At 40.4% G+C, this 26,580-nt stretch overlaps 1 protein-coding gene across 4 annotated transcripts in view; it reads right to left on the bottom strand.

Annotated features, from left to right (window-relative positions):
- The window catches only part of ADGRG6 (adhesion G protein-coupled receptor G6), a 118,710-nt gene extending 92,462 nt beyond the window's left edge, over nt 1-26,248 (bottom strand). The window contains exons 1-2 of one of the 4 annotated variants that reach the window (XM_068150778.1): nt 26,017-26,248; nt 20,186-20,286 (exon numbers count right to left, since the gene is read on the bottom strand). In XM_068150778.1, the coding sequence (XP_068006879.1) occupies nt 20,186-20,286; nt 26,017-26,018 (103 nt within the window). In that variant the 5' untranslated portion in view covers nt 26,019-26,248. Of the gene's footprint in view, nt 1-20,185; nt 20,287-25,109; nt 25,161-25,220; nt 25,306-25,514; nt 25,584-26,016 lie in introns of those variants that run through there. The other 3 variants (XM_068150795.1, XM_068150785.1, XM_068150804.1) reach the window with 3 other exon arrangements.
- Nucleotides 26,249-26,580: the final 332 nt, after the last annotated feature.

Raw genomic sequence — 26,580 nt, 5'->3', positions numbered from 1 at the left:
AATGCCTGCCTTCCAGCTGAGGAAGGTCTACAACACTGAACAGACCCATTCAGGTACCACTCACATATATGCAATGTCACAGAAACAAAACATTTGTGTAATCATGATCTAAACAGTCATGAAACTGACCACACTTCCCAGTACTGAAGTGCAGAATTGCATGCTGCATTGCATGGTAGTAATGGTGGCAGGATAAACACCTTTTAGCTCATCTGGTAAATCTGCTCCAGCCTGAACTCTAAACTAAAATCAACTGCCAGCAGCAACTTTAAGCAGTTAGTAGTTAAGGAGAAGGCAAGGGGTTGTTTATAAGTCATCAGGCAACTACTGGATTCATCTCCAGGTATGACTTGCAAACATTTGTCAGAAGTGTCCTTTCATTAATGACTAGACAGACAATGGCACTTTTCAAACTTCTTAGCTGTGCTAAGTGCTACTACTGAGCCTGACTTTACCAACAAAACAAATGCAAAAGGACTGTAGACAAAAAACCAAATACTGTAACCTAAACCAACTGTCCAAATAGGACAAATCAACAAAAATAAACACCTCCTCTGGCATAAGCCACATGTTCACATCCCTCTTTAATGGCAGCAAGGCTACCATGGGACATATATAGCAGTACTACAACTACTACAACTCTCTGTTGCCTACAGCAGACTTCTGCACAAAGCAACTTTCTACTCTGCCTGAAGCTGGGCTTGCTCCCAGCAGCGTGTCCATGACTAATCAAAAGCTCAGTTTCACCTCAAAAGCCAAAAGAGGAGCTGTAATGGGAAATCACCTTATTCTAGTTGGAATCCATGATGCTTAGTACAGATGCAATGCAACTTCATGGCAAATGACAGGGACAATAAGGAAACAGTAGTTCCAGTGTAGAAATTTCTTAACCTTCAGAAGTAAAAGTGATGGTAAATATTGTAGAGGACCAAGATACTATGGAAAGTAGCCACATTAGAAATGTATTACAATAATCAGAAGAACATGATTTTCTTCCCTTTTGGCACTTAAAGTGGTAAAATACAACTTTAGAATAGAAGCATCGGAAAAAATATTCTACAGAAGATACTAGGCAGGTATATACTAGGCAGACCAATACTTGGGACTTCTTGCCTACAAGACTGTCCTTGCACACCACTAATGTCACTAGATTACAAAGAGTTCTAAGTTCTAGCTATGAATCATGTTCACTATCCTTACATACATATCTATAATTTTGTAAAGAGGGATGTATGAAAAGCTCCTGTTCTAGCTGCAATGCTAGTAGCCAAAAGAATTTAAAAGCCTAATAGCTTAAATAAGTTAACTAATTTGGCTGCTCTTGTTCACGTTCTTTTATCTTACACTTCCATCTGCTTTAAGCCAACTTTCTTATTCCCTGCAAATGCAAATCTTGCCATTTCATTTACAAGTTACAAGCTTTCCTGTTCTGAGAAAACAATTGCTTTCCAGGAAGTAATAGTATCAGAAGTTTCTTGGCATTTGAGTTTACAAAAACAAAAGAAAACTAGTACAACAGTGTTATCTTCGACTTAGAACTGACTTTTGAATGGTCTATATGGTCAATTACAGGCTGACTCTGCTCCTTCTTCATTTCAGGTTATTCCTGTCTCTTCTGCTTTTCAGAAGAAAGCAGAAGTTCATGCTTTCTTATTCAAGTGATGGTTTTTTCCTCTCCTTCAGTCTGAGGGAGTGTTATACTAAAATAGACATTTGATTCCTTCCTCGAAATGGTAAAACTGTGGTCTAGCTATTCCCTGCAACTGGAAAGGTTCTTCAGCTAATGTTCACAGTTTTGAGCTGCAAGAGTGGCTCTAGGATGAAATTATAATGAGGAACTACCACTTAAGTGATCTGCTTGAATCTTTCATTACGTTGTAATAAAGCACTAGAAGCCCTGATCAGTACTTTCTGCTGCTTGTCAGCATGACCAAATGCATTCTATTATTTTCAAGATCATTCCTGCAAGATGCAGTCTTAGTCTGGAGCACTGGAACAGGAGTGTAATTATAAATTGCACATTCTGAAGATTTGCTAACAACATTAACGTAAAGGCTGCCAGTCACATAAAACTGGTTTATTCCAATTTTATTTTTCTCACTGAGTAGACCAGTACCTCAGCTACCAGAAAGGATCTGTGGTATAAGAAATGCTAGAATTAGTGGACACCTGGATAAATAAAATCTATTTTGAAAAGTCAACATGACTTCTGTAAAGCAATATTTTGTCTTAAAAACCTCTTGGAGTTCTCTGCACGGTTCAGTCTTGTTATGTGGGTAAATGTGACCCAGTTGACACAGTCAACTTGAATATCCAGAAATTTTCTGGAAAAGACTTTTCACCAAAGGAAAACTACGCAGCCGTTACACAGTAAGGAAAGTTCTGGCACAGATAAATAACTGGTTAAGAGGTTAGGTGTAGGAGCAAAATTGAAGGGGTAAAAAGGCAAGAAATTCACCAGCAGAGTTCCACAGGGGTCTTTGATGGGATCCATGTTACTTACCATATCCAGAAAGTATCTGAAAATAAAAGTACAGGAAAAGCTTGCTAATGACAGAAAGCTATTCCAGATAACAGATACCTTGAAGGCAAACCAAAGAATTGAGTATTAATCTTCTTACAGGACAGAGTGACTAAGCAATAAAACAATAAATAAAATTCAACATAGATAAGTGTGACAGTGCCCTAAGTGCACTAAAAGTCCTTAATTGGCTTTCTATTCTTGCTGGACATATGCTGTAGGCATATTTGTTGCTGGTCTTGCCTCTTGCCACGCCTGATCTGATTTCTTGGACGGATCCTGGACCTGGTTCATTGTCTCGCCACATCTGTTAACCTAGCTCAGATATGGTGGCACTGCACCTGGTCAGCGATCACCTTTTCTCTGCTAGGGTTCAACCAGCTCCCAAATCCTCCCTCATCATAGGCCACCTAGCTCCTGCTGCTCTCACTTTGCTGACAGGCCAGGGCACATGTGGTGTCTCAGTCTGGGCTTCCATGAAGCCCTTGAGCCACAGGCAAACAGATGTGGGGTTCCTGAGTTGGGATGCTCAGGGAAAGCAAGGGAGTAGTCAAGTACCCCTCAAACTGGGAAACAAATGATGCAATGGGGAGCTCACAAAAGTCTACAAAAGGTTTGTGGGTTCTGAAAATTGCCACAGTTATTAAATATTTCTGGAAGACTTATTTGTCCTACCATCAGCTACATGTTTGGAGGGTAAGAAAAACAATCTTAACTCTAAAGGAAATCCTTTTTTCAAATATGATGTGAAGGATTACAATCCTTGTTCTTTTTGAGGATGTTGGCACCAAAGGCGCTAAGGAAGCAGGGGGATGCTTGGCATTGCATGCCAGTTACAGTCTTTCATCTAGCAGAAGATCTTCACATCAAAGGTATCCTACCCTTGACTAAGTATATTTATTTACTTATTTTATTTATTGCTGAAGAAGTACGCACCCTTCCATAAAATTCAGGGCACCCTGCCATTACTTCAGATACACAGAAATATTTTATGCATTTCAGAGAACCCCACTTCCTATCAAAATGCTGCCATCATTCAAACCTCAGTATACATAGGACATCCTCATCCTGACTCCAGTATTCCCCAAGTGCTCATCCTGAAACAAACACTGCAAAAGCAGAAGCCTTAACAGGCTACATTAAGAAGACTTAAAGACTTAAGCCTTTCTTTTTTCAACATAATGACACAAATCAATCATCAATAAACTAAGACTTGCAGTGCCTTAAAACAACAGTAAAGCAAACAAAACAAAAGACCCCTCATGTACAGTATTTCCATGGAATGAATATTGAATAAGATGGAGAAAAGAGACATTTCAAATATGCAACCTATGGACAGAATGAAAAAAATGAAGGGGAAAAAAGTAATAGTAGCATTTAGGAAATACTACAACAGAATACCTCTCTTTTTTTTTTTTTTTCCAGTATTTCATAATGAAAAGTTATGTACTGGAGTTACATAGGTTGTACAGAACCAGCTTGCTCCTGTTCTAACTGATGGGTCATTCAAAAGTCACAATAAATAAATTAAAAGTAACACTCTTCTGCTCTCAAGCAAATTGCTTCACAGTATAGTGGCTTGATTACTCCAATCACTGTCAATCATACCTTCCTTAAACATAAGTGATAATAAATGAAACAAGAAAAATAAGTTAATAACATTTTGTTAACAAGATTTTCTGTGCTGCATATGGGTTAAATTAAAATTCTAAGCAAGCATCTCTAACAGTAACTATATCTTTATCTGCACACAGTCATACACACACACCCCGACACTAGAAAACCCTTGCAGAAACATGCAGACATCATTAGGACTACACTATCAACAACTACTGAAGTTAGGAAATACCAGAGTTAACCTTCCTCTGGCCTTTGTGCACAGATTAACTGAAAAGAAATCTTCAATTACATAATCAGAGAAATTACATTTTTGCAAAAGCTTATTCAGTGCACAGGAAGGACAAAATCCCACTAAAAAAGCAACTTTTCAGTATCCTGCTTTATGTCCATTCTTTGATGTGTGAGCCTCAGCCTTGCAGCAATTTCAGTCTTCTCTTAATACAGAATCAGTGATTCCCTCATGACCTCTTCTCTGGTGTTCATTAGTATAATATTTGAACATTTTTTGAACAGTTATTAATTAAAATATTACAATACAACTCTGAGGGGAAAAGTATTCTTCAACTAATTTACCAGAAGGGTACTTGGGGAATACAAAGATTGGAAGAATCCTCTAAGTATCTAATTTCAAACACACAAGACCTGACTTCATGATTTGCAGCATTATATAGAGGTTAATATAGTCAAACATAGTTCCTGTTCACTTCAATTGCAATTATAGATGCAGATGACTCTATAGCTTTAAATTAGGCACAGAAAATGAGACAAATTAAAGACATCCATTAAATTAATTTGTTCAGCCACCCCTAGCAGACAAGAATCATATCCAGCATCCAGTTTTCTAGCACAGCCTTTGATCATTCTAACCATGAGATCTTCCTGCAGCCAATGCCTTGTTTAGTGTACAGTCTACCTCTGGCTACATATTAAGCAAAGATCTTAAAAATGGTGTTGCTTTGGGCCTCTTGGCATGTCTGCTCTGAACAAAGCTGGAGGTCAACAACAAAAACAGGTGACTGCATCACCACAATGGATGTGAAATGGGAACTTCCACAGACAATCTGAATTCTTCAATGATGTTATTTCCAGATTACTAAATCATGAGCTTTCAAACATTATCACTGTCTTTATAGTATTTTCTTCCTAAAGCCTTTTTTCTGTTATTTAAAGTAAGTAAAACTTTGAAAACTGCCACTGTGTGACAATCAAAAGACACCTACCCCACTGGGTGATGCATTTAATTTCACTGCACAGGTCTCCAACATTTCAGATGAAGTAGAAAGGGTTGATTATCATCCTCTACTTCAGTTCACTAGTTCAGTCCTAATCTTTTCCTCACCTCCACATAAGGCAGGAAATTATTAGTAAAAAAAAAGAAAGGTAAAGTTTTCAGTCTCTGTTATAATTGGCCAGAACAAAGGGTTGTGTTGCTTTAAAGCAGTAACAGACAAGTAAGACACATTTAATAGCATGTGAAATTCCAGAAATAGATGTGCTATGTCATAATTAGGAAAGTTACACAGAAATGGCAATATCCATGTGTAACTGAGTCTGGATATTAATGCAAATCCCTCATATTGCTACTAACAAAAAGGTGCTCACAATGAAACACATTATTTATTCTAGTCTCATAGAGATATGTTTTTCCATGACCAAAGCAGCTCATACTCAAGAACATAATTTATTTATAGTGTGGACAAAGGCTCTGTGCTATTGTGCTAGACTTAATAGATCTGTCAGTGCTCACAGGCAGTACTGGACATACACCTGCACAATCCAAATATACACATTCAAGTGTTTCTGTATGGAGATTTGTCCTTAAACTGTTCCAAAACTTTAATACAGGAAAATGCTGAGCTAAAGTTTAAGTTGCATCATAAACATATCATGTTTTCTAGACATTTTCATCAGTCATTTTAATCACATATTTCTTTATTACTTTTATTTTTAAAGTAACGTCAAAGAATAACTCAAGCAGTATTTGTGGCAGTACAGAAGCACAGGGTAATGACTGATCCCACATTCAAACAATACATCCCTGGTGAGATATGATGATGTTAATTAGTGTTAGTTAGTATTAGTATTGGCACAGATTATCTCCTTGCATTTCAGGTAACTGGGTCTTGAACGTATGGATAACCTTGGCATACAAAATCTATGTGCACAACATTTGATTATAATGGTATTTGCTATTATTGGGTGGAGTCACCATCATCAGAGGTGTTCAGGAGGAGACTGGAAGTCAAAGCCAGGGACAGGGAGGAAGAACTGCCCATTGTAAGTGCAGATCAGGTTCGTGATCATCTGAAGAACCTGAAAGTGTTCAAGTCCATGGGACCCGACGGGTTACACCCACGGGTACTGAGAGAACTGGCAGATGAGGTTGCTAAACCCCTCTCTATTATATTTCAAAAGTCCTGGCAGTCTGGTGAAGTCCCCACAGACTGGAAAAGGGGAAACATTGCCCCCATCTTCAAAAAGGGCAAGAAGGAGGAACCAGGGAACTACAGGCCAGTCAGTCTCACCTCTGTGCCTGGAAAGATCATGGAACAGATCCTCCTGGAGTCACTACTCGCTCAAAAGAATAGTGAAGAGGTGATTGGGAACAGTCAGCATGGCTTTGCCAAGGGCAAATCCTGCCTGACCAACCTGGTGGCCTTCTATGAGCAGGTGACAAAATTTATAGATGAGGGGCGAGCAACTGATGTCGTTTACCTGGACCTGAGCAAAGCCTTCGACACTGTCCCGCACCACATCCTGGTCTCCAAACTGGTGACACATGGGTTTGATTGGTGGACCACTAGATGGATAAGGAACTGGCTTGATGGCCGCACCCAAAGAGTGGCTGTCAATGGCTCCATGTCCCAGTGGAGGCCAGTGACAAGTGGAGTCCCTCAGGGATCAGTCCTGGGACCTATCTTATTCAACATCTTTGTGGGGGACATGGACAGTGGCATTGAGTGCACCCTCAGCAAGTTTGCTGATGACACCAAGCTGTGTGGTGCAGCAGACACGCTGGAGGGAAGGGAGGCCATCCAGAGGGACCTTGACAGGCTGGAGAGGTGGGCACAGGCCAACCTCATGAAGTTCAATAAGAGCAAGTGCAGGGTCCTGCATCTGGGTCGAGGCAATCCCAGGCACAAATACAGGCTAGGCAGTGACTGGCTGGAGGATAGCCCTGAGGAGAGAGACTTGGGGGTGCTGGTGGACAAAAAGCTCAACATGAGCTCTCAGTGTGCACTTGCAGCCCGCAAAGCCAATCAGATCCTGGGCTGCATCAGGAGAAGTGTGGCTAGCAGGTCGAGGGAGGTGATCCTCCCCCTCTACTCAGCCCTGGTGAGACCCCACCTGGAGTACTGTGTCCAGTTCTGGAGCCCCTATTACAAGAGGGATGTGGAGGTGCTGGAACGTGTCCAGAGAAGGGCCACGAGGATGATCAGAGGGCTGGAGCACCTCTCCTATGAGGACAGACTGAAGGAGTTGGGGCTGTTCAGTCTGCAGAAGAGAAGGCTCCGAGGTGACCTAATTGTCGCCTTCCAGTATCTGAAGGGGGCCTACAGGAAGGCAGGGGAAGGACTTGTCAGGATATCAGGTAGTGATAGGACTAGGGGGAATGGAATGAAGCTGGAGGTGGGGAGATTCAGGCTGGATGTGAGGAGGAGGTTCTTCACCATGAGAGTGGTGAAACCCTGGAATGGGTTGTCCAGGGAGGTGGTCGAGGCCCCGTCCCTGGGGGTGTTTAAGAGCAGGCTGGATGAGGCTCTGGCCAGCCTGATCTAGTGTGGGGTGTCCCTGCCCATGGCAGGGGGGTTGGAACTAGATGATCCTTGTGGTCCCTTCCAACCCTGAATGAAACTATGAAACTATGACTTGATGGGATGCTTGGTGCCGTGGTTTAGTTGTTTAGGTGGGTTGGATTGGTTGATGGGTTGGACGCGATGATCTTGAAGGTCTCTTCCAACCTGGTTTATTATTATTGTTACTTCTTAATTTGCATTCCTATACTGTAAGTTTCACGAGGAATGACATAAACAGATTAACAGAGACTGTTTGTGAGAACTACTGCGAGGGCAAATATTGGGGAAAAAACCCTAAACAAAAATCTACAAAGAACAAATTGCAAAGACCACAGAAGAGCTTCTTGGCAAGAAAAAAAAAAGTTTCTTTTAATTTTCACTAACTGCTATCAAACAATTTATGTTTGTGACTCAGAATGTTCATGTTTTTCTGACTAGATTCTAGTTTGAAACATGTAAGTTTATATTCCATTCTGCTGCCACTGTATCATTCCTTATGATGAGTTCTGCAAAGGAAAGCTAATACAAATCTAATGCAAAATATCATAAATTGCTAAACCCAGATTTTGTTTCTTCACATTTTCACATAGTTCAAGTGAATAAACACAGTAGCTTATTGAGATAAGAAGCATTGCAGACCTCACCCTAAAGATTAAAACTCTTCCAGGCTGAGCTGTCTTCTCACTGGAAAGGCATACGCTACAGTGAAATACGAGGAAAGCTCAAAAAAGTCATTCATGCCACTGTAACAAAAAGCAATCCATTTAAAGAACAAAAAGAAAGATTTCTGCTCTGTATTAAGATTAAAAACCAGGCAGACCATGGCTGAACATGCAGAGAGAAACAAAAGTGGATGTGTGGATTCTTACGGTGTTTTAACTGGCTCTGGCTCTGCCAGCTACTGAACAATCTGAACAGGATACAGTAAACTTAGCCACAAAGAGGGCAATAGAGCAAAAATGCTGTCTTCACCTCAGCTCAGCCTTTGTGAGTGCTGAGAATGCTCACTTCCCACTGGATCTCAGGGAAATCTGACATGCTCTTAACTCCTGTAAATGGTACCATGTTCTGCATAAAGCATGAACAGTGCTAGGAAAACAAGTCTTTCGGTATTAGTCCTTCCAGGACAGTTTGTGCAGCATGAGTTTTTTTGTGGGAGCTCAAGTTAGTTCTTAAGTACCAAGTCAAGATTCACATGACAGGGAGATTACAGAGACAAAAAGCAGAATACAAAACCCTCTTCCATTTCAAGCTCACTGGGTGAGATCACAGTCATCTGTAGACAAAACCCACAAGTTGCAGCATATAATTGCTGCCAAGTGTACACAGTAACTCTTTCGCTTGGTATGCCTTTTTCTTTCCTGAGCAGTGAACAGCAATGCTGTGACACCATGCAAGTTAAATCTTTTAAAGACATGAGGCAGAATGTCAGCTTCCTGTGACATAAAACGATTTGTCCAAGACACTAACTTGGAAATAGTCTCTATTTGGATTTCTGAGAAGGGATCTTGACCATCTGAAGAACTTGAGAGTGTACAAATCCATGGGACCTGACGGGATACATCCATGGGTACCAAGCGAACTGGCAGATGAGGTCATTAAACTGCTCTCTGTTATATTTCAAAAGTCATGGCAGTCCAGGGAAGTCCCCACTGACTGGAAAAGGGGAAATATAACCCACATTTTCAGAAAGGGAAGGAAGGATGACCCAGGGGAATACAGGTCAGTCTGTGCCCAGTAAGATCATGGAACAGATCCTTCTGGAAGCATTGCTGAGACAGAAGAATGTGACTGGGTACAATCAACACAGCTTCACCAAAGGCAAATCCTGCCTGACAAAACTGGTGGCCTTCTATGATAAAGTCACAACGCCAATAGCAAGGGAGCACAACTGATGCCATTGATCTGGACCTGAGCAAAGCCTTTGTCAGTGTCCCACACAACATCCTGATCTCCAAGCTGGTAAAATATAGGTTTGAGGGATGGACCACTTGGTGGTTAAAGAATTGGCTTGATGATCACACACAAAAGGGTGGCTGTCAATGGGTCCACATCCAAGTGGAGGCAAGTGACAAGCGGAGTCCCTCAGGGATCAGTCCTGGGACCTGTTTAACATCTTTGTTGGTGCCATGGACAGTGGCATTGAGTGCACCCTCAGCAGGTTTGCTGATGACACCAAGCTGTGCGGTACAACAGACACACTGGAGAGAAGGGATCCATCCAGAGGAACCTTGGCAGGCTAGAGAGGTGGGCCCATGACAACCTCATGAGGTTCAACAAGACCAAGTGCAGGGTCCTGCATCTAGGTTGGGGCAATACCAGACACTGATATAGGCTGGGCAGTGAATGGCTTGAGAGCAGCCCTGAAGAAAATGTCTTGGGGGTGCTTGGTAGGTGATCAGTATGAGCCACCAGTGTGCACTTGCAGCCCAGAAAGCCTACCATATCCAGGGCTGCCTCAAGAGAAGTATGGGCAGCAGGTCAAGGGAGGTGATTCTCCCCCTCTACTCCGCTCTGATGAGACCCTACCTGGAGTACTGTGTCCAGTTCTGAAGCCACTATTACAGGAAGGATCTGGATGTGCTGGAACATGTCCAGAGAAGGGCAACAAAAAGGGATGGAGCACCTTTCCTATGAGAACAGGATGAGAGAGCTGGGACTATTCAGTTTGGAGAAAAGACAGCTCCAAGGAGACCTTATTGTGGCCTTCCAGTATCTGAAGGGGGCCTACAAGAAAGCTACTTTACTTTATTGGGGGTAAAAAAATCACTATTTAAGAAAGTCTATTTTTAAAAATAGGCAAATATGGTGAATGTTTGAAATTAATATTGGAATTTTCTCCTTCAAATTCAGAATATTTATTAGATCAGAAAACTGATTATGACGGTAAAGCAAGACAAATGTTTTTAAAACAATAGCTTTAGAAACTGGATTACTCTCAGCTACGTTTCTGGCATCTGATACATTCCATTGCTCTGATGTGATATTCAAAAAAGAATTATGTAGCCAAGCACAAGAAAATAGGCAATTTTTTTTCCCTAAAATCTTGAGTTCAGCTACTAATTATATAATTAAACTGCCAGTCACTCAGTTCTAATGTTCCGTAAATAACATAGAATAACTTCAGATACTTTTATTGAGGGAAGTAGTCAAAGAAGTCAGTAACCACTGAAGATGCCTAAAAGAGGATGCTACAATGCCAGTGCTGATACAATGGGGTGAAGAAAACCACCCAAACTAAAGACAATCAACTAAGCCAGACATGTATTATTTGCAGGTAACTTTTATGTTACTAATGTTTAGCAAGGGACATAGAAACCACTTATCTGGTATTACTTGCATGTGAAAAATATGCACAGATTTTATTAGAGGGAGAGATTGTATATAGATAGAAGTTCATCCTTTTAATCCTCAGTACTATCTTATGACTGCCATGTGCTACCAAAGAGAGAAGTTCCTTATACCAAAGCTACTTCTACCATTTTGATTTTTACTGAGACCCTTCTGAGAAGGTGGAAGGGTTAAATGCAATTCATTCCTACTGCAGGGGAATAATTACTTAAGAGAAAAGTAATTTCCTATGCACACAGAGAGAGGGAAGTCCTAACTGGTTGTATTGTTGCTATACAACATCTTTGCCAGAAGCACACCCAACTCAAACTAAGATCAAACATCATGGCAATGGACTGCTGAAATCTGACAGGTCAAATTAAAAAGCCAACATTTTATAAACTATTGACATAACAAACTGTAATCACAACTACTGCTGCACCCAGCACATTTGAGGTACCAGGACTACACACAGGAGGGATAGGGTTCATTGTTGTTATAGTTACACTCCCTTTAAATATTTTAATTGGTCAAATAATATTTTGTTTTCTAAACACCCCACAACTTCAAACTCATCGTATGAATGATGCTTTTGTTCAGCACCAGCATTTTACCCTTTTATTTCTGTATGCTTGTTATAAATATGATTTCTTGAAATAATAATTCTCTAAGCCAAAGCTGAAATCCAATTCCAGTTGAACACAATTTGGCCTATTTGTTATGCAAAATATTGGAGAGGTGGACAAACATACCAGCGCAAAATCTGTTAGTTTAGATTTTGGTACAAAGGACACAATATTGGTGTTCCTTGTGCATGACTCAGCAGGCAAGGCGATTTCTGCATTCCCTGTGTACTTCTAGCTTCTGTGAAGTGCAGGATGATGTATTACTAGCATATTTTGGAATCACAAGAAATTACAAAACAAACAAAAACCGAAAAACACTTAAAATTTATACTCACTTATAGGCCCTTCCTGTAAATTCATGAAAATGAGGAGGAAAAAACCCCAAACCAAACACCAAACAACATGAACAAAACCCACACACACTTCCCCTTAGTCCTCACACCACAAACCAAAAAACACCAAGGACCGATGCTTGTGCAAATGCCTCCGTGATAACTTCAAACACGAGGCCTTTTTCACCACCTTCAAATCAAGTTCAGATTAAAAAATGACTTCAGCTTCATAGTATGGATTTGTCACTGCACAGCTCTTAATGAGACGAGCTGTGAGAAGACAGACCATGCATCTGAACAAAACAAACTCTGTTCAAGATAGGGAGTTGCAGTTTTCTGTGTGACACCCATTAAGAAGCATATTCATGAGGGAAAAATCTCGAATTGGAAAACTCTGATGGCATTGTATCCTTTCAGAAATTAGGTCAGCTGTGTGACAATCTTTTCATGGATCTACCCTGTGTTCTGCAAGATCTGTATTTTTGCAGATGTTTATTCCTGAAAAAAAAAACACACCAAAACCCAACAACCAAACCAGCTGTTTTACAATATACTGGAAGACAAATGGACTACTTTGAGGATGTCCAGAGAAGTGGTTTCAAGAATGAGAACTAACTTTCTGCAACCCTTTAAAAGAGCAAAATGTTTTCCAACACACTTTTTCAGTCTACAAAAACCTGCATATAAATACTTTCTCTGACAACATGCCATGCTGACACTTCCACAGAATATTATCTTACGTTGTAACTGTTATAGCTGTTGTTACAGAGTATTAAACATCTGAGTCACCACCATGGTGTGATCTCTTGTCAGAGCTATTTGTTGCACTGGAATTTGGACAAACCAGTAAATAATGGAAAAGATGTTCAGAAATTACCAAAGGGAAAATGTTTAGGGGTTGAAATATTGAAGACAATTAGTAAAATTGCTTTCAACTAAGAAATGTAAAATGGTGAACTTACAGCTAAAGGTGCTGTTGTCCCAGACAGGATGAAAGAAACAAAAAAAAGGACTAGAAGTTCATTGTGGTACTAAAAAATTATGATGGGAGTTGGGTTTGGAGTGGAAAGTGACCTGATTCTTCAAGAGACGACCAATAAAATGAATTAGTGTGAATGATACCTTGAGTCCAGACCACATAAACAGAATTCTAACTATGAATTATGCACTTAATTTTCCTGTTCTGCAGGAAGAGTTTGAGCTTAGTCTGTCATTTACAGGAACTGAACAGACCAGAGAGCACTGAATCCAGACAAAACAAGAAGTGTTCCTAAAAGCCCTGCCTTCTCTTGATATGAGGGCATACATAATCATATTTAGGGCAGGGAAAGTAGTTTTAGTTCAATGTATCACAGTAATGGATGTGCTCCTCTCATCTAACACCCTTATTACAGCAATTTGTAACAGTCAACAATTACAGTTGACAGAGACAATTTTTACAGCCTATAACTGAAATATTTTCTTTTCCTGTAATAGTAGACATATTCTTCTCTTCCACAATGAGAAGACATTCTGAAGCAGTATGGATGAATTATTTAGTCAAAAGTATTTTCATACAAAATATTACCAAGGTATGTAATTTTTCAGGTGGGTCTTCTCATTTCTTAATTCATATATAATACATGAGTTAAGTATATCTGTCTCAGGCACATCTATGCTGGGGTTCCAAGAAAAGCTTCAATTTTAACATTTCAATTATCAGATAGTGATTACTGAGGCCTTGATCTAGTGCAGATTACATGTTACACCATATGCAAATCACTTAAGCAATCCTATTAAGTAATCCAATATTCTAGCAACATAATCATGGGCATAATATTCATCCAAAATCTGCAAGATCAGCCCTTCTTATTAATTGACAAGCAACAAACTTACAGTAGTAATCACTCACTTCTAAAAAGTCCACTTGTATATGGAATCAAACCTTGTCATTACTCTGTATTGAATTGTAATACATACTAAAATGCATGTCACGTGAGTGCTAGAATTATACATGAGGCATTTTATCTGGAAAGCTGTTCTATTCCCAGTTAAAACTTTCACCTCGTGATGCAACATTTCTCACATTACTAATCCACAAGAGAAAAAAAAGTGACATTTGCAAAGTCTTTTAGTAAGACAGAAACTCATTTTGTTCTAAAATGTTCATTTGCTTTATGGAAAGCAATTGCCAAATACCATAAAGAATTAACTTCTTTACATAATACCCCCTCTGAGAGGCAGCCTTTTGCAAAGCACAGTCCAGCTGGCCACAAGTTTTGTGGGGGGGCTATTGCTGGATATAACACTGGGCTAGATACTTTTGATGGCCATTGGCACAGGCAATATTGACAAGCGCCAAATTCTTATGTGGCTATGGTTTTAATTTTTAACAGTGAACAGGAAAAAATATGGCAAAAATAAATTACAAACACATCCTAAAATCAACAGTTCACAAAGACAGGACCTTCAGTGAAAGGTATATTCTTTAGCAAAAGGTACATTCTTTAGCCTATCTTCCAGTGAAAGAGTGCAAAGACCCTGTACGATGAGTTCCTAGTCAGCTTTTAATTTCTGTGATGTTTCACAGTATTTCACTTCTTTGGCTACAGGTGCATATCAGGGGAAAAAAATCATTGTGCTTTTAAGGCAACACTGTTATGGTAAACACAATAAGGTCCAAACACTTTAGGGAAAATAATTATCAGCACCATCAAAAAATTATAGCAAAAAGAGTAAACAGAGGTAATGAGAGGCAGCTTCCTGTGAAATTCATTCCAACAATGATTTACTTTTACATTAATGAACTGTCAACTAAGGGAAATACAACAAAGCCAACTAATAACATTTTCCTCTGCAAGATATAAATGAACAGTCATTTTAAACACATACCTCAAGACAGTAGAAATTTTGTTATTAAAGAGAACATAAAGGATTGGTTTTGCTTTGTTTTGTTTACACTACATTAAAATATAAAAGGCTGTCAGAGAAAGGGGAAAGAATAATATTTTGGAGCTATTCATTAAATATCCAAATTCCTTCTGATTAATGATATATGTGTGCCTGTGTAAGGAAAAGATTGCCAGAGTGAATATTTTTCTCAAACCTTTTTTTTTTTTCCTGAGTTTTTCCATAACTTCAGAAACAAGAATTTCCATGCCTTAGTCAGGAACAGCCCTTTTTTTTCACTCTGCTCAGCAATATATGCCTGCTCATTCCTACTCCAGGGACACCACAGGAGAAGTTTCAAAATGCATCAGTAATAGTGTTGTAAAGTCACCCCCCACCTCTCTGCCAAATGCAATGTTTGTGCTGATCGGTTTAGTATCTTGGCACTTTGGTAGATAAGGAAGATAAAGGAATGTGCTGACAGCCACTTCATCATTTGCTTGGCAATAACATCTTTGGTCCTTGTCTAGGGTAGGCTGTTTCAGATCTCTGGTGAGAATACACACTTCCTGACTTGGGACATACCAGATAAAACCATTTTCACAGATAGCCATGTGACTAACTCTTGCTGTTAGCCACTGGTAGCATGAGAAGTATTTCTCACCATACCCTGTCCCATCTCTTATTAGTCTCCTGAGCCTGCAGAGTCACTCTGAAACCCTCCCATAATCCCTTCTTTACACAGGCTGAATTAAGGAACATGATGGACAGCGATTATTCAGTCTGATTACTATGCCATTATGAACCATGCAGGTGAACGACCTTTCATTTTTATTCTTCACACTTCTCTTTTTCTTGATGAATTAAAGACAGCACAAATTTTTGCTCTGAACTGCCACTAAAAAAAAAACTAAATTAAATTGTCAGTGCTGTAATAAAATTAAAACTTGCTGTTTGGTTAGCTCCTGGGGATTGATTAAAGCCCTTTGAAAACGTGGATGTGTGACTACAGACACCAACCCACTTTACTGATGGATGAACAAAAAGATAAATGCTTGCTCTGGCATTAGCTACAGACAAATTAATCCTGTCATATGGAGCAAATGAAGAAATAGGGTAATAAGATTTGTAGATGTACTCATAGCTTTATTAAAATTAATATTTTCCACATACTGAGTAAAATTAAATATGGTTGCATGGCAGTCAAAATTTAAAATAGCTATTGGCTCTTAAATAATTATGTACCTATTGATGACAGAAGAAGGTAAAAACTCTAATGAGAATGTTGAAATCTCTTCAAAGTTTGCAAGTCTTCAAAGCCCTAGAAGTCTAGTACCAACAAGAGACTTGGAAACTAGACTGGAAAGTAATTAAGCAAACTGTAATCTGCTTTTAATGTTACTGAAAAAAATGTTCAGTTCTGCTCCTGGGCTACCACAGAGGGCACAGTGAAACCCAAGAGATGGTACACTATTGAAACATTAGACATTTTGCTGTAAGAGCAGAAAAGCCAAAAAGCAAGGTGAAACTGAAATGAAGGCTTTTTGTGAGGTTACACATACCTGAAACAACAATTTTTACCTCCTGCTTCCATATGTCAGATAAAAGTGAAGCTGTTGCAATAGGACAAACACCAACATAATTTTGCAGGCACAGCAAAACCACTATCATATTCTCCACATTTCCCATATTTGAGCCAAAATAGATTCTACTGGGCAAAGACCAAGGAAGCACTATAGAAATTAGGGGAATTTGGGAACCCTCTAATGTCTTTCTCAGTCCCAAGGAAAGAGGACTACAGATTTAAAACATTTCTGGCAAATATTACTATATATTCCCAAAGAATGAGATTCCTCAGTCTTCCCTGGCAATCTACCCCACTGCTATCTATACCTTTCAATGAGATGTCCTCCTCTCATTTATCTTGCTGTAATTTAACCCATTATTTTTGCTCTTTCATCTGTCTAAAAATATCAGTCCATTCCTTCCCACTGAAGCTTTCTCTTCAAATATTCTCAGTTCCTATACATTGCCCCTTCTGCCTACTCTACACTAAGAAACCTTAGTTCCTTCTGTCTGCCCTCATTAGTTATGTTTTCCAAAATTCTGTTCACTCTTTTGGTTCTGCTTTGGGCTCTCTTAAACCAAAGAGACGTACTTACAAACAAAAAGTTAGGCAAGTCTGAATCACAGATTTTTCTTTAAAAAATAAAATTTAATTAATTCTGTTTAAAACTCCACCATTCTAACAGCTCAACTTCCATACAGTTGATCCACTGGAAGACAGACAAGTTGTTTACGAGGAAGGCAAGACATACACTCATCATAATAGGCAGGGAAACTGAGGCACAGCTAAATGACTCACTGAAGGCCATAAGGGATGTCTACCCCAGACAGGAATGGAAACCTGTCAAGTTGCTTACTGAGCTGCTCTGTAATTTCACCCCATGTCACAACACATGACCTGAAGCCAGTATGCCTGAACAGTTACAGCTGTTGAGATTCAAATTAAAGTACATGATGCATTTTTTTAAAATTACTTTTATGATTTGTTTCTTTCTGTTTCAAGTGTCAGTGTCCATCCATTGATTCACCTGAGGTATTCTGAGATTGCATTTCACTGTTGCACCTGCTTGTCAGTGACCTTACTGATCAATTTGTGGCTAAACACTTTTTTTCTCAGACCGTGCTGCTCCTATTCTAAGTTGTCTGCGGTACAATTCTTCTCCCAAGCTTTGTTCCTGAAAGCAGAACAAATCCTTTAGTTCTTCTCTAGTCAAACTATAAAATCCTTCCTTTTGCATTTTCTGTCATGTCACAGCATGGCTGACATTTTTATCCTTATGAACAGCCCCTTAAATAATCCATAAAATCTGCACCTGATGATCTTAATCCCTCACTTGTATGTAACCTCTTCTACACAAAGCTTAACAAGCCCAAATAGCTTTCTAAGCTTAAAGCTCACTAGTCAAGCTGGGTGAATATCAGGTTTTATGACACTTCCACCATAAGCTGCCAGAGAGATTATGAATACCATGTGAATCCACAGCCAAAGTGACCAATATATTTTAAGAACACAAAAAATACAGAAGCAGCAGTGTTTCCCACCTTGTCTGCCATGATCTATTAAAAAGAAGACTCCATTTTGCAGCATAACCTATGGCTTTATAGCAACATAAAAAGAAACATGAATCCTGAGGGTCTACAGGCAAGTATGGCCAAATGACAGGTTGCTGTGAAGGTGAATGTCTGATTTTCATTTCAGTCAAATATTAAGAGCAGACTATTTATGGTCTCTTTCAGTCCTGAACAGCAAACATATGTCTATTGAACCTGGGTGTTTCCAGTGTACCTTACTTATCTTCTTGTCATTCTGATTGGAAATGTCTTCTCCATTTATTGAAAATACTAAAGCAAATCAAAGCAAAAAAGAAAACATTCCCAGGGGCATATATTTGAGATGTAAAAGGTCTCTCCTCTGACTTCCATCCTAACTCCCTTCCATCATAACCACCTAGTTATAAGTCTTCTACATGCTAAACCAGTGCTTTAGAAAAGAGTACAGACAGTACCTACAGCAGAGACCAAATTATCTAGAATGCTTTGGTTGCTTTCATCAGTCCAGTGGCACCAAACACATTATTGTTGAAGCAGTCAGCCAGGTAACATATATGATTTTGTGGGAGTATATCTTGGGAGTTTGGCATGGGGTATTTGACCTATCTGCTTTTTCTGTACCAGCACAGGTAGCCACAGTGTGCTGATGAGTTGAATGCACAAGTGAGCTTGTAGTCGCTTTCTCTGTCCCCACAGCGTACTGGCTAGGACCTTCAGGCTCATGGGACTTATTCTTGCTGTGTTACTTGCACTTTCAGTACCTAAACTTTTATAAAAAGAAACTATCAAAGACCAATACTCTTTGAGTATAATATTCTAGTCACTAGATAATAGCCCACAGTAGCTGTAAATTACAGCAGCTTTTGATGATTTGCTTTATGCTGAGAATGGCAGCTGCATGGCCCAGGATCTCACATGGGCCAGGAACACAGGAACAAAGGCTGTCAGTCAGTGGAGCCACAGGTGAGAGTTGGGTTCTAAATGCATTTCTGGCTACGCAATTAAGTGGAAATGGAAAACACCCATCAAAGTGGCATGAAGCTGGAAACTGCTGTTGAACAGCTACTGCATTGTTTTTTCTCTAAATAAAAAGTGCAGGATTAAAAAAGAGAAAAAATGACTTTTTGAGAAAAAATAATATCAAAGAAACTAGACACTCTTTCTATATATAAACCATCATTTTTCCAATGGCAAGTCTGTAACAGCAGAACTACCCACTTGATATGGAATTAGCTGAGCACTACAAGCTGATCCAAAATTTTCATATGCTCCAGAATAAACTCCAGAGTTTTTTTTTCCAGTAAGGCAGCTGGAGCTCCTAAAATACTTTGCACTCTAGTGGTTAGGAAAAGACATTTAGTAAATGCAATCTCTCCTTCGTATGTTTAAAGAAAAGAGTCCCAACACAATATGTTACTTTGTATCCAAGTGCCACTACAAGATGGTAACTTTAAATTGCTTGTCCTTTACAGCGTATGATTATATTTATGTACACAATAGATTGATGAGGAATGTTTCTATTATTTGAATTATAAAAGTGATTAAAAACACTGAACACACCATAGTAATTTTACAGTTTTGAACTAGAAGGAAGGACACACAATCTATAGGCATAAACAGTACTGTGGAAAAGAATTATGTGATAACTCCTAGTATTCTGACAACCTGAAGAAATTCAGAGGAGAGGTAAGCATTAACAAGGTAAAAGCAAAGGAAGAGCATAATTAAAGAATTCAAAAACCAAAGTCAAAGAAAAAATATTAATAGCAAAATTATAAAAAGCAGCAAAAATTAAAATCATCAGTGGCAGAATATGACCTAACCTATCAAATCACTACTATCAATTATGTCACTTTCATCAAGATGTTCTATTGTAGATAATTCAGTCATACAAACACATAATCCTTAGTCACCAAAACTCTGATTTAAGCAACAAAGCATTTATTTAAGCAACATGGTAATTTGCTGACTTACCTGTTTGCTGCATGCATACAATGTATGTAGTAAACAAGCAAAGACAGTGCTGCAGCTTCCATTTCCAGTGATAGCACCACATTTCACTTAGATGAAACATCCTGTGGGGGAAAAAAAAAAAAGCTTTACAACAAGCCAAAACAAAAGGGGGGGGGGGGGGGGGGGGGGGGAAGATGTAGGGTTTTTTTTTGAGATTGTAAAGTTTTAGTTTACCTTACCTGTTTACATATATATATAAAAAATATATATATATGCTGTTTACATATCTAGCATATACATATTTTTTATTAACGATACAAAGATGGGAGGAGAAAATCTACACCTACCCTTAACCAGCCAGCCATATTTTCCAGTGCTAGTATCTTGATAGCTACATTTCCTGCCGAAATCCTGAAACTTTCCCTGCCAAAATCTAAGGGTTCATATGGGCTGACAGAAAGGCCAGGGACTTCTATATTATTTTATAAAAGAAATAAATGCAATTATACAAAAATTTTTTATCCATTATAGCTTAAAGTTTCCTTTCCCTTGAAGCATTCAGGACATTTAATGGCTCAAACAAAATGTTTCCTCCATAGTGGGCAGAAGAGGAAGCAAGAAAGACCAAATAAATTTGGTCAGACTTGAAACCATGTATCCAGAATGAATGGTAATCCATTACATTCCTGTCTCGTTCTATTCAACAAGTTAGCAGCAAGCAAAAGTAAGCAACAAGTACGAAAACACAACATGCATTATTTTGACTGACTCCTTCCCCTTCTATTTGGCAATGATAACTGGCTTTTGTTCAGTAAGATATTATCAACTTATACTGGGACAAAACCTCTAACAGAATCCCCACAATATTTCATAAGTTATTCCCAGTAACAACATGTGAAGAAGAACCACAAATGAATAGTCATGAAGAAACACCAATGAACACAAATGTTTTCCAGGTTAGTGCATATTAAACACAGGAAAAAAAGAAAGGTATTTGGAATGGCCACTGGTATGATTTGTCAGGATGGAGATGTGAAAGCTAAGTGAAAGAAAGTACAGAGTTCATCCTTAGTGGCAAGAAAATCTAATTTTCTTAAACTTGGGAAAACAGTCTTTCCTCTGCACTACAGACATTGCTGTGAACCTGCCTGTGAAACCTGGGAGGGGGGCAAATGTAAGTCCTTTTCAAATACCAGCTTCTGTTTCTTCCCATAGTGGAATTCTGTAACGCAGACAAGCCAACCTTAATGCTGCAAGATAAACCATTGTAAAGGAGCAACTAATGTTTCAGTTTTAAAAGTAGCAGTTCATCAAACTAATCCTGTGGGCAAGGTGCCAACGGGCCCAGGTAAATGGCACTTCCAACAGACTGCTACAGGTTTCCCTTCAGTGCAGTGTTACATAGCACAAGTCTCTGATTACAAAAGAAGTCCAGTTCTTTATGGGGAGTTGTATCAAATTAGGAATTTGAAGCCGATTTATTTTTCTGAGATATTGTAAAGTCAAACTTAACAAGTGTTGAAGACAAGCACAGAAAACACTGGGCACTGAAATACAAGAATCTCTTTGATGAAGCCAGACACACAAAATAACCAGATTATCAAACAATAGAATTATTGTCCTCCACTTTATGACCTAAAAAATCCCTATTAAAATCTCAGACACCAGAATGATGAGGTTTGAGCACAGTTACTGCTCAATGTATATAGTTAATAAATCCACAATACTCTTAATATTAATCTAAAAAATTACTTCGGTGTCCTTTTAAGATACAAAAAGAGTTTTACGCACACGCATACACAAACAACATGCATATATCCTCACCGAGTGCTGAAGTGGAAATGCCAAAGATAACAGCATGCCATAACAGAGATACAGAATATTGGTGTTTCTACAGAAGGAAGAGGCTGCACTATTGCTGAGACACATGCCAGCCTGCTGCATAATCAACTGATGCAAACCTGTCAGAGTGAGTGAATTACTGGGTTTTGTTTGTTGTTTTGCTCTGAGCCAACACAGTTAAAGATAGAGTAGGAAACAGCTGCAAACAATTGTTTATTAATTCAGAAGACATCTATGTTGATTTTCATAGTATTGATACATTTTCAACGTGTTATACAAAATTATCCCCTTTGATGTCTCTGAACTCAGCTGAAGCTGCTTTTGCTCATTGCATAGCTGGAGAGCCCAAGACACAACTTTTGAGATACCAAAAAGTAACATGACAAATTTGTGCTGCCTACATATGGAGTAAATCTACCCAGTCCCATGGCCTTTAGTGCCTTCCTGAAGAATCTGAGATTCTATGTAAGTTTGAGTGAGCTATTTAATTTGGCCAATTTCTGTTAATGTTTACTTGCATTGTGGTGACACTTACAAGCCAGTACTCCAGAGTTTACAGTTTGTTTCCTCATCCTCACTCTTGTGAAAAAGCCCAAGTCATGAAAGGTTTCAAGAACATGGATAATAAAAATAGCAGAGCATAAACAAGTGCAAACAAGGCAGAAAAGAGTAACTATAAAGGGTTTTCCCCATTCTCAGAGAAAAAGGGTAGGTAATTATACAATTGCAATAAAAAAAATATACAATTCTCCACCAAAATAAACTAATATGTAAAAAATGGCAAGCCTGTCTCTTCCACTTACACTTGCTTCTGCTGAAGAATAAAATAATTTTCTTTACACTGTATCACCTCAGTTGACATGAAGGAAAGGTTTATCAAACTAAAACAAGAATGACCACAGAAGTAGCATGTTACCGAAATGCAGAAGCCATGAGTCAAATCTGTTTCTTTTTCAGAGGATTTTCAAATATCTGTGTTACAGAGCATAACTTCTGAGTGCCATAATGACTGAGGAAATCAGTTCTTCACATGTTCTTGAGATCGTGCATAGACAAAAAGACAAACTTTAGAAACCTGATTGCTCATGGCTATGATGTGTATAACACCCCTGTTCATACAAGAAGTTGTCAGGGATGGAAGTCAGATAACACATTGCCAACAAAAAGGCTTCTCCTGTAGCAAAACTCATCCCTAATATTTTTGTAATGTGACATCCCAATTGGCAGACAGTTACAAAAACAAGCCAGAGCAACGACTAAATACTTCCCAGATATTAACAACAATCCAACTTAGCTGCACATGTTATTCATCTGTCAAAGCCAACTACATTTATATTTACTGTAAGGTTAATCTTCTTGATTATTAGTGTAAATTAACATCTGGAACTGAATGCAAACAGCATATAAATAATTAAACAGAAAATTTTGTAAACCATTCTGGGCTAGTTTATAGCTTACCAAGGGATTATATGGTCCCCTGCTACAACAGCACTGACTTGATAGCCCAAGAAACCTCTTTGGTATTATGTTCCTAAATAGAATTAAAAGGATGCATTCTGTCATTTAATATTCATCAATGACACAGAGAATGGATGTAACAGCAATGTACTAAAACACATTTGGAGTTTAAGTAAGCAAAGCAGTTCATAATGAGGATTCTCAGAACATGTACAGATTATTTCAGTCCTTCAACTCTCAACACATCAAAATTGCTGAACACTGTTTATATTGGGTTTCCTTCTCTATTTTGTTTCCATTTAAATGAAAAAGCCTTTTTCTGTTCCCAGCTAGTAAGACACCAGCAGCTCCAAATAAATCATTTTATTTGGGAACTGTGAGAACACCTACGGTAGGAGTACATCCATTACCGCCGGGTAAGTCTCACAACAAAACTCCCCTCTGAACATTTGGGTTTGGTGGTGGTGGTGTTTGTTGGCTTCTTGTATGCATGTGTAAGGGGGGAGGGGGTTAAAAAAAAAAAAAAAAAGAAAAAGAAAAAGAGAAATTACAAAGTGACCTTCTATGGAGTTTGACAGAACTACTATTTTATCTATGGACTTGCATTATTCCAATTGCAGACACTGTGGGACACGGGCAGCTCTGCACTCTAGCTACGAATTCAATACAGTCCAGTCCCCAGCTACTTTCATTTCTATAACATAGGAGACAATGAGCTTATTCACAATTCATTCCAGAAGAGCAAAATAGACATGTAATTTATCTAAACCATAAATGGATGGCAACTTGACATAGTGGGAGTCTTGCTACATCTAACTACTAGACCTTGTATTCTCCATGCCAGCAGCCAGTTAAAACAACACCATCACCTTTAAGAGAGGATACAGCTCTTCAAGAAAATATACACAAAAATGGGAATAAGTCTAGACCATTTCACTTGTACACTGTATGGCCTTAAAACACGCACAACTCAATTTGACTACTTCATCATCCTTGTTCAATGTTTCAGCAAAGTTCCCTAGAGTAGGATGAGAACTATGCCTCAGGCAGGCTGACATGACTTTCTTTGGTCTTTGACATGTCCAAAGCTATTAAGGAAAAATGTCGCTGACATTTCAAAATTAAAAGAAAGATAACATCAATTTCACATTTCTTTTTCTTATATAGGTTGTAAACAAAAAGACTTTAAGCTTAATCACTTCTAAGTGGAACTACAAGTGAATGGTGATTACAACTCACAGTTTAGCTCCTGCAGGTTAAGAGTCGATTTTAACTTTGAAACTCTTGCTTTAAACTCAAAAAGCACACAAAATATCTTGAAAAATTAATCACACAATGCCACTTAAAAGTTTCATTTTGTTAAATATTACTTGTTCCTACTTACGCTTCCAGTCAACCCTGAAAACACCCTCAGTCACCGAAAGAGATGAGCAACATAAGACACTGCTTTTTAATTTAAACGGTGCCAACTGTATCAGATCCATCTCAGTCCTTTGGCTTTCCTTACAAAATTAACTTCTCCCAGTTGCAGGAAACTAATCTGCTGGCAGTTTGCAACTCTGAAAGACTGCAACGCTAGCTCTTTACGAACTCCTTCTCGTTTCTGCCTTAACTTTCCTCACCGTGAACTGTTAGAAAACCTTACCCTTTCCCCCTTGGACCCATTCCCTTAAGACCAACCACAGCTCCCCTCCCTCCTCCGGCCGTGAACGCACCGGTGAAACGCCTAATCCCAAACTCCAGTACCTCGCTTTACCTTCGGTGAGAGCCTGTCAGGAAAGGCAAAACATATCGGGGAATGCGCTCAGCGGCCACTGGTGTGGCCCGCCCAGGACCAGGAGGCGTACGCACAGAAGGGAGGGAGGACCCCGACGCCACCCGCCCGCGGCACCCCCGACCGCCCCTGGCCCCCAGACAGCGACGGAGCCCCGCGGTGCCTCCTCTCTGACGAGCGCTGCGGGGAGGGAGGAGCGGCGGGGCTGGGAAGGCTTCGTGGAGCCCGTGCGGCCCTCCCTCTCCCTTTCCCCCGTGCTTGTTGCTGGCACTGCACCTGGAACGCCTGGAACGGTGCCTGTGGCGGACGAGACTCCTCGACGGGAGCGACCACGGCCCCGAGCCTACAGGCCGGATCGGGCGGGTGCCCGGGCTCCAGTGCTCAGAGCGAGCGGGGCCGGGAGCATGCTACTTGCCTCCAAGCACCGGAAAGCTCACACCAGATCAGTCCTAAGGACTGGACTACTGTGCTCTGAGATGAGCAGCGGCCGCCCGGGACCCCGCAGGGCACCCGCCAGCGGGTCCGGAGCCCGGACGGGGCAGAGCTCTGCCGGCCCTGCCCTCTGAGCTCCCGACATGAAACTCCCTCCGTTTCCCCATTCCTTCAGCCCTACCTATCTGCACGCTCAAACCTTACATTACTCATCGCCTGCTCTGGGGAAGGCGGCGTGGGGGATGTAAAGCTCTGCCCATCTAGATGGCCAGGACTTCTTGCCCCACGAGGGAGCTCGTGGGGGTTATCCGCAACCATCGCCTCGGAGTCCAGAGAGAAAACTTACATGGTGACATTACGGAGTGGCTTTCCTCCGGGTCTCAGCAACCATCCTGCCCCGCTGCCGCTCGCGAGGGCTGCTCGCGAAGGTCATTGCTGCTCGCCCACCTCTCGTCCACACCGCCCCCGCGCATGCCGCCCGCGGCGGCCGGGACCGCGCCAATCCGCCTCTCTGCCGCCGCGATGCCCCCCAGCCCCCACGCCGGGACCGGCCTCTCCTGGCACAAGTCGGGAAAACTTCGGTGTGGAGGGAAGCCACCCCCGCAGAGGGCAACGGGCGCCCCGCCCGCCGATCCCCGCGCACGCCGCGCCAGGGGCTCAGGTGGTGGCTCCGTCACGCCCCCACCCGCCGCGCCGCGTGGGGAGCAGGATGGGACCCGCTGAACCGCCGCCGCCACCGGGGGGCCTCGCTCTCTCCTCCGAGGACCGGCGCGCCTCGCCGGGAAGACAGGCGGGTTCGGGGCCGCGCCGCCTGATACCGACACCTCTCTAAAGGGCACTGCTCACATACAGCACCCCGGCTCACTGGTTATGGGCTAGTGCTGGGGCGCAGAGGTCCCAGGCACACTTG

This window comes from Melanerpes formicivorus, unplaced genomic scaffold (assembly GCF_026170545.1).
Source record: "Melanerpes formicivorus ecotype bairdi unplaced genomic scaffold, bMelFor1.0.p_v2 SCAF_2, whole genome shotgun sequence".
NCBI classification, from domain to species: domain Eukaryota; kingdom Metazoa; phylum Chordata; class Aves; order Piciformes; family Picidae; genus Melanerpes; species Melanerpes formicivorus.
The sequence above is the reverse complement of the archived record's forward strand: the minus strand, read 5'-3'. Positions and strand labels throughout refer to the sequence as shown.